At 38.4% G+C, this 9,027-nt stretch overlaps 1 protein-coding gene across 4 annotated transcripts in view; it reads right to left on the bottom strand.

Annotated features, from left to right (window-relative positions):
- pparg (peroxisome proliferator-activated receptor gamma) overlaps nucleotides 1–8,622 on the bottom strand; it is a 28,878-nt gene extending 20,256 nt beyond the window's left edge. For 2 of the 4 annotated variants that reach the window (XM_010773491.1, XM_010773493.1), the window contains exon 1: nucleotides 8,410–8,622. Coding sequence is in view for 2 of the 4 variants with exons in the window: in XM_010773488.1 (XP_010771790.1) it covers nucleotides 7,908–7,959 (52 nt within the window). In the remaining 2 variants the exon portion in view is untranslated. Of the gene's footprint in view, nucleotides 1–7,907; nucleotides 7,991–8,409 lie in introns of those variants that run through there. The other 2 variants (XM_010773488.1, XM_010773489.1) reach the window with 2 other exon arrangements.
- Between the last annotated feature and the right edge of the window lie 405 nt (nucleotides 8,623–9,027).

The raw sequence follows: 9,027 nt of genomic DNA, 5'->3' as shown, positions 1-9,027 counted from the left end.
TATATATAGTAGTAGTAGTAGTAGTGTGTGTGTGTGTTGTTGTGTGTGTGTGTGTGTGTGTGTGTGTGTGTGTGTGTGTGTGTGTGTGTGTGTGTGTGTGTGTGTGTGTGTGTGTGTGTGTGTGTGTGTGTGTGTGTGAGGTGGTAGACATCAGATGCAGAAGATTTCCTGTTGCTTCACTCTGACAGGCGACCTCGTCATGCTTCTCTGGTTGCACTTCTCTCCGCTCAGTCACTCAGTGTGGATGTGAGGAGTGAAGCACTCACTTCTGCCTCCTCATAATAGTTTTAATTCTACTCAATACAATATGCAGACTTTTTCAAAAACGTTTTCAGCCCAAACAAAGGAGAAGTGGTTTCTTCCTAATGGGTTTGACAATGGGAAATGTCTGTCCTCATTTCCATATGTACATAAATTACGTGACAATAGAGGGATGCGCAGAAAACTACCGTATGTAACAAATGGTTAACCTAAAAAAAACCTTCAACTAAAAACTCAAACACTTATCAAGGAAGTGAGAAAGAAGAGACGGACTGACTAAAAAACTATTTAGAGACAGAGAGTCTCAGCCTGTATGCAGCCATCATTTTCCCCTCACAAGTGTTTTTGTTGTCTCAAACGTGTTAAGGTTGGACAGTTGGGGTCAAGAGGGCTAGCATTAGTTTGACAGAAGCTTTCACTCACAAGTGTGCCCCGAAACAAATATCCTTCCAGCCATGCAGCTCACATGTTTTCCAAGTCAGCCGTTTCGAAAAAGATTAACACACAAAAAACATTTTGAGATTATGTAGTAACCTTTAAAAATAGAAGTATTTGATGTAAAAATTGACGTACTTCTTGCTTGTTCATCTCTAGGTCATGTTAATGTTACCAAAAGGCTCATAATATTGTGCCCACACTACGAGAGATGAACCACCATGAAGCAGTACTTAAACACAATCGTCAAACATCAAACATAAGCCTAAAGTACAATATGAAACAGCATGTGAGAATACTTATGTGTGGGAACAAACTGTGAAATATGAACAATCAGATCTTATCGTACAACGGTTTTCCCTCTACCAGGAGACTTGTGTTTCTGTTCATCGAGTTTTCAATTGTTGTATGTCTGTATATTCAATTTAACAATTTAACCATAATTAGACTATAATATCCAAAACAACACCCAGTGACAAGTGTTCAAAGTGATAAAAAAAGCATTTGAACTTTCAGTTGTAAACATGGACGTACGCCTCTTTACTCAGACTTCACCTCCGGTGAGCTTCGCTGACTTAGCTTTACTGCAAGCTAAAGTCTGTGTTCACATTTAAAAAAATCACTAGACATTGCGTATTTTTGTTGGATGTTGCTAACCATTAAGCTGTCATCGCGTAGCCACTTCATGTTTTTTGGTGAGAAAAAGTGTTACGTTCTTCTCATCTATTTCTTAGCAAGAAAGTGAATAGGCCTAAACATATCACAAGAAATGTTGAACTATTCCTTTAACTGAGCTGTGGCACTTTTCTTTAACTTGGTCAAACTGTAAATCAACTATAAATCAAGAGAGAAATAATTCTTAACATTAAACTAATAGTATGATTTTACCTCCTGACTGTCAACAATTAGGAATGTATCTTTTTGTACGTCTTTTTCAAGATTCGGACTGGGGTGAAGATTTTCCGAAACTCCTTATTCAGTGTTGAGAGGAAAGACTCTAGGAGGTTTTTGGCTTGTCACCCCAAAACATGCACCATTATTTCCTTTGTGGTATTTTTTAATAATATCACAGTGTTTTTGTCTGGATGAAATAGGAAACATAATGTGTGTGGATTAGTCCTTAGAGGAGAAAGAGAGAGCAGCCACTGTTGTAATAAATATTTATGTTTGTGTGTGTGTGTGTGTGTGTGTGTGTGTGTGTGTGTGTGTGTGTGTGTGTGTGTGTGTGTGTGTGTGTGTGTGTGTGTGTGTGTGTGTGTGTGTGTGTGTGTGTGTGTGTGTGTAGGCTCTGGGAATCAGCAGTTTTAACAATAATCTGAGGCCATGAACTCTCTCCCAATTCCTTTAAATAGTTATGAGTTAATGGTTGATGAGTCTCTTGAGCCCCAAGAGCTTCCTCACTGGATAAGGGGAAGGAGTGATGCATGCTGTCAAGGCCACATGCATGCACACACACACACACACACACACACACACACATGCCGCAAATACATGTATGTGCCATGCTGTCACACTAAATGACAAATGTGTACGAGGACACATGTGCAGAGCACAAACAGTGCATAGTTCGGGGCACACCTTATGATATCAGTGTCTTGCACACTGACAGACACACACACCTCTGAGCCTGAGAGGTGTTGCATCGTTAACGTACACAAAGGTAACGATGGAAAAAAAGATGACAAAGAAAGACGGATAGCAGATAAATAAAGGACTCACTATACAATTGTCTTGTATGAGGATGTCATAACTGTTAATGATCAATTCATGTAAGTGTGATCTCAGCTGTGGGAGTCGAGAGAGAAATTGCTGTGGTGAAGATTGATAGCTAGACTTATGTTTTGACAGTGACTTGAAGTAATACGCAGTAGGAACGCAACAAGGTAGGAAGAGGGAGAGGTGCAACGTGGGAAGGGTCATAACCTGTTCCTCGAAGTGAAGAGGAAAAGACTGGAGTGAGCTGCCCACAGTTGCTGTTTAACTGAACAATAACAAAACAACACATGACGTGACTCTCATCCACAGAACATTGTGTAATCACGTGTGCAAGGAAAGGTCTACAAAAGAGATTGATTCAGAATTGCCTAAAGAGGAAGGTTTCAATGAAGGTTGTAATTAGCTTAGTAAAGCTATATGAAAGATAGATACTTAACACCAAATTGCTCCCGCTGGTATGGCAAACATTTACATTTGAGCTTCCTTGAGCAGTGGCACCTTGTATGGCACCCTGCTTCTGCATAAACAGGGTGTGAATGGGTTAATGATGACTTGTAAATGTAAAGTGCTTTGAGGAAGGTAAAGGATACTGAATAAAGCGCCTTATAAATGAATATATAAATGGAGTCCACTAAACCATTCACCAGCACACAGCTGAAGATGTCAGAAGTGTTCTCAACTATCAGAAATACTCAGCTAGGTTTGGGCGAGGGGTAAGGAGACTGGACAGGATGCATAAACGTTGCGGTTACATAGCTGGTTCATCATTTGCCCATTAACAACCCAGTCTCTTACGGCCCGTCCACACAGCGGCGTGCGTTGACGCCTCACCATTCACTTTGAATGGGGTTACGTCACTTTTCACCGAACTGCATTGTGGGAAGCAACGCGGAGCGTTGCTGGCGTGGCTTGCTGAAAAAGTTGAGCAATGTTCAACTTTTGACGCCTCGGCAGAAGCGTCAGCCAATCGAATCATATGCCAGTACAAGCTCTAGCCAATCAAACCGCTGCTTTTGAGTCAGGGGCGGGAGATTCATGTGATTGGTTGTTGGTCGAGTTTCAGACACGCCCGCCGGCAAGCGACAACGCACGCCGCTGTGTGGACGGGCCGTTACCGTTCCTTAAATTTGTCGAGCAATATCGGCATTGGCCCTGGATAACATAAATTCAAGGGGCCAATAACAGAAATTGTCTCTAAAGATACAAAATGTTTGCTGGTGTTTTTCGTGTAAGTTACTTGTTTACGCTAAAGACTGATAGTCCTATTTCGCTTTAGCATCGGCCTCATAAACACGGCAATGCACTCGGTGAATTCTCGAAACATTGAGTTACTCTATTCATGTATGGGCTAAATCAGACTTTAAATGGAATGAGTGCTACAAATAGGAAAGGGGAAAGACGATTTTATGTCATTAACTCCGCGCATACCGCTCTTTTGAGAAATGTCAGGGTGGCTGTGCATTTGTAAAAGAGGCTTAAATGTCTGTAGTAACAGTGAGAGGATGCTCTGCTTGTGAAGAGTTTAGAGGGTTGAGGTTGTTGTTTTTTTGGCCTTTTCAGAAAACAAATACATCAAAGCATGTAATAAGGATTTAAATCAAAGTATTTGTGTCTGCTGTAAAGTAAACTGAATTCAAGTATAAAGGAGTCTTAATTACAAGGACAAATGTGATGAAAAGAAGAGAAAAAAGGGTTTTGTGAAAGAGGGAAAGCTATATTTATTAATCGTGTTTGTTCCTGTTTCATTTCTTCTATCCTTTGACATTTAACATTTATTAGCCAATGTAATTGAGGGGGCAAAAAATAAAAAACATCATATAACACTCTTTGCAAGACGTGAACTAGTGATGTCTCAACCAGTGCCACATCCAGTAAACCCACGTAGAGTCTGAGTCAGTCTGAAATTCCCTCTTGGCCGAGGTTCTGACCTGAGGAGCTGCCGTTTGCTCCCACATCTTTCTAAAAGAGAAATTAGGACAGAGGTTGCTAGATATCCCTACTGTCTGTTGACTAATATCTATGTTAAAGTTCATCGGAAAATTAAACTCATCTCATAATTGTACGAGAGTATATATTTATTTGTTGTATTAGGATCGGCGTGGGTCTTTGCGTTTTTGTGTGCGCATGTGAATTACCAAAAAACCTCCTTTTTATTATAGAAACTCAATTAATTAAGATTCAAATGAAAAAGGAACATTTTTGTGAAGATATATACGCTTAAGGACGAAAGGAGCTAAAATGATCTTTAAGTTTACATTCCTTTTTTGGCCACCATTTATATCTCTGATGATATTATTGTATTTACTAAGGTAATTGCTTATAAATGAAAACACTGATTTTACAACAATTCTGACACCATCACAGTCTCGTCTTTTTAATATTTTTTGATTTTTTGCACTTCAACTTGCTCAAACGTGACACGGTTGCAGTACACCTACAGTTTATTCCAAGTCAATGAAAAATAATTGATAGTTGCAGTCCTTATTTTAATGTTCAAAATTGAAAGCTAGTGCAAGGGAAAGGTGCAATAAGTTAAAACAGCCTTTATTATGTATTTTTTCAAGAAAACGGCCACAGAACAGAAACATTTCTTACTTTTGTTGCTGTAACTTTACTTTAAAGAGGGCAACATGTGCTTCTTCACAACACTGCTATACAACATCCAACCAGTGTTTGTCAAGCAAGCGGCATTGCATGCAAAAGGATGTAAATACTAACACTTATAAATGACAGTGTTGGAAAGATTGATATTTTTGTAAATGTATGCTGTGTGGATATGGCACAAGCACCACGCGTTTTATTATAATCCATGTCTCATTCAGACCCAGACTGCATCTACGTACAACAAAGCGTAAAGAGGTGAGAACTGAAAACATGCTTTGACTTTGCTCTGGCATGAGTCAGAGACTGAAGCGGGTTCTCTCCACAACGTTTTGTTAAGAAAGAGCCAACATGTTCAACTGGTGGAACAGTATATTAAAAAAGGAAGAAAAAGTCATTTTTCAAAAGTTAGGATGTAAGATCTTACTCTAATACTGCAGACATTTAAAAAATGTAATCATGCTCTTCTGTTGCTATTGCTTTTATTAGTCTTATTTTAAGGCAGTTATTGCTTTTTTATTGGCAACTGTCATTTTGATCTGTCTTCATATTATAATTGTTGCTGTTTCGTTTATGTTGTAATTTTATAATCATGTTTTTTCTTAACGCACGATATGTGTTACACGTCTGTCCATCATGGAGAGGGATGCCTAGTTTTTTTTAGATTAAGTTAATTCAATTTTCCTTGTGTGCTGCGAGGGTCTAAGGTTGTTTCCTGTACGGATTGTAAAGCCCCCTGAGGTAAAAATTGTTATTTCAAATATAACATTTATCTTGATTGGTTGATTATATTAAAAACTGTACATAGATCCTCAAAGATGGTTTGTAAGACGTACTGAGAACATGACAGGACATTGTGATTTGACATAGATGGAGATAAAAAGGATTTGCTAATAGTACAGATATTTTTCATCAGAAAACACCCAGCTTGTTTGGCACATTTAGTTTGATGATTAAATCCAGCATAAAATATCGCAGTGAGTAGACAGTGAACTGAATGACCTTAGAGTTAATAATTACACCCAATTTAAAAACAGACAAAACAACCAATGAGCATAAAATTCTGTCAAACATGGTCTCAATGTCCTCTCATAAAATACAATCTTCTTTTGGAAAAGTTCACAGTAACAATGAGAAAAGCTGGATTATTGTAAACAAACCAGGATGTCGGTGGTGTGGAGGCAACAGTGGTTACGTTTATGTGGGCTGAACCGGAGTGTGTCACTCTCTTTCTATATTATTTATGCAGATTCAAATGTGCAGTTAAAAAATGTCCTTTATTCAGTGATACTGATCAGCTCTAACAGAGGTATTATATATATTTATTAAAGCAACTGTAATCAACTGCATTGTAGACGACCTTGACCCTTTTTTGCTAGTATTTTTAAATAAACATGGATTTTCACAAACCAATAAATAGTGGTGTGGACGCGTCTTTGAATTTGGACTTTACACCAAGTCAAACAAAGCTTTTGTGTAAGTCTGTTGTCTGCAGAGAGTTAAATATGGCTTTCATGCCGTGCGAGGGACAACATAAACATAGCATGGTATCTCGAGGCACTCCTTTCATTTATGACAACAGAGCAAAGTTCAAATCTGTCTCAGTCATTCACTCACACACATCTCTTTAGGAATTGTATAACTTGAAAAGCTAAAACTCACTGTCACACTGTGCTGTTTCAGCACGCTCAGTCAGGCAGTCAGACTCAAAGAAACTCACACACAGGTCATCATTACATAGTAAACAACTATGCACAACACTATTTTTAAGTTAAGAAAACTAGTTATCGATGTGAAAGGTATATTATGACCTTAGTCTGGATGAGCATTGTTATTTATAAGAATGACCTTTTATAAGTTCTCCAAAATAGGGATTTCTCAAGCAAAAATGTATCATATGTCTTGTCCTTTACAATTGCCAAGTTAAACGAGAGATGACATTTAAATGTTTTCCTAATCCTATAAAACCCATTTTATCATTCTGATACACGCCTCCAAGTTTATTGGATCAGTTTGATGGGTAATATGCCTGTTCCTTAATCATTATGGGGTTATCTTTAAAAAATGAAGTATGACTTTCTGTTTATTTCTATTTCTTTCTACAATATGGTTGGCTTTTAAGGAAAGAGACTTATTTCTGCTTGGATATTGTTTATCTGCCTTGTTTCTGTTTTTTGTGTTTTCTTTTTAATATATGCTCTATTTTTGAATTAAAGCAAACGTAATACTGAGGGATATACGTATATATCCCAAGTAAATTATGATTTTAATCTATAGCAAAGGGAAATAGTTTTACACTAATGGCTGCCTCGAAGGTAAGCAACAATAATATTATAATATAGTGTATTTAACTAGTCTGAAAAAAAAGCTTAAATTCCTTTTAATATGTAAAACATTAGTTTTGAATAGCAAATTGGGTCTCTGAAAATTCTCTTTGATTGCTCACAATCACATTATTGACATGAAGATCAAAATAAAGAGAGACTGACAGATGTGCTGAACAACTACACTCACTGTTGGCAATGACATTCTGAGTCTTGTTCAACAAGCTGACCAGTTCTGTTTCCAGGTGCCATGATCATATTATAATAAAGATAACACAAGTTAACATCAGCTACCTACGAGCCACACAGCAAACCTCAGAGAGAAATCAGTGGTGGCCTGAACATGTGTCCACAATTTTGCTGAGTCACGACCAAGATTTTCCAGTCAGTTAAAAAAACATAGAACTGCTTTGGGTGTTGTGCAATATCCAAACATCCCTCACATGATACTGAGAATAAAGGCATTAGAGAAGAATATATAAAAATTCAAAAAGAGTCACCCATTAGAATTGACTAATAACTTTTTTTAAAGCGTAAGTGACAAATACAAAGTCTCTTGTAGCTACTCACCTGAGAAGTTGTGACCGCTTTGATCGTTTAAATCTCTGCCTGCTGTTTGCATGTCAAACCCACACTTTCACTGTGGCACTCAGACTCACTGTGGATCAGCACCTGACTGTGTGCCAGACTGTCAGTCCTGTGACCGCCCACTACCACCGTCACCATCACCACCCACTATGCCACTGATGGTCAGTCAAAAAGCCAAAACGTGTCCACACGGACATAAGACATCCGGCAGTCTCAGTGAAAGAGGAGAATTTGAGGATGGATGAATCAAAAGGTTTCCTGTTTTAACTTTCTCTCAGTCAGTACATTTGAATTCAAATAATGTTTTGTTCCCAGAAAACAATCCTGATTACTTAATATAACTTCCCGATTGTGTAATATATCCAATGCAGACTCTGTGTTAGCAGTTTAAATAACTTTTTAAGTGTGCATTGCGTTAACAATCAAGCAGCAGTGACGAAACTCACATCGCTGCAAACTGTGAACCGAGTGGAAGGTGACTGACCTGTTCTCTGTTTTGGAGCAGAAGAGCCCACTTGCTTTTGGAAGGTGGATCGCCGTCTTCTTTTGCGTGGATTTGCGTGTCAGCCCCAAACCGTGGCGTCGTCTCGTGGCTTGCACAGGAGGGTGGTGTCTGGGTGTTGAGGTCTGTGTGCTGTCGAGGTTTCTGCTGCTGCTGCTGCTGCTGCTGCTGGTGTTTGCCTCTCTCTCTCCTCCCTCCTGTCGAACACCACTCGCCCGGGATCTTGAGGACACAGCAGAGGCATCAAATTACCCATCTGTTCTGTCCACTCTTTGGTGTAAGCTCAAATCAGAAGTAAAATATATATAACTTATTTGTTTGATCGCTTGTTTAATGTTGGACACTGATTTGTGTATTGCCAAGTTAATAAAGGCGTAGTTCGCCATGTTGGGCAAAGCTCATATCTTTCTTTTGAGCATTAGCTAATGTTAAGCTAACATTATAATATAATACATAAACTAAAACAATAGGAAAAAAGAAAAAAGTAACTCTTGTAAGTGATAATAATGGGAAACTTTTTCAAAAATAATGATAGGCTAGTATCTCACAATGATTTGAGAATGAAAATGACAAACATTATTTATCTCAAAATATTGTGTG

Source organism: Notothenia coriiceps, unplaced genomic scaffold (assembly GCF_000735185.1).
Source record: "Notothenia coriiceps isolate Sejong01 unplaced genomic scaffold, NC01 NC01_scaffold00012607, whole genome shotgun sequence".
In the NCBI taxonomy this organism is placed as follows: Eukaryota; Metazoa; Chordata; class Actinopteri; order Perciformes; family Nototheniidae; genus Notothenia; species Notothenia coriiceps.
Note: the sequence above shows the minus strand (reverse complement) of the source record. Positions and strands in the feature narration are given on the sequence as shown.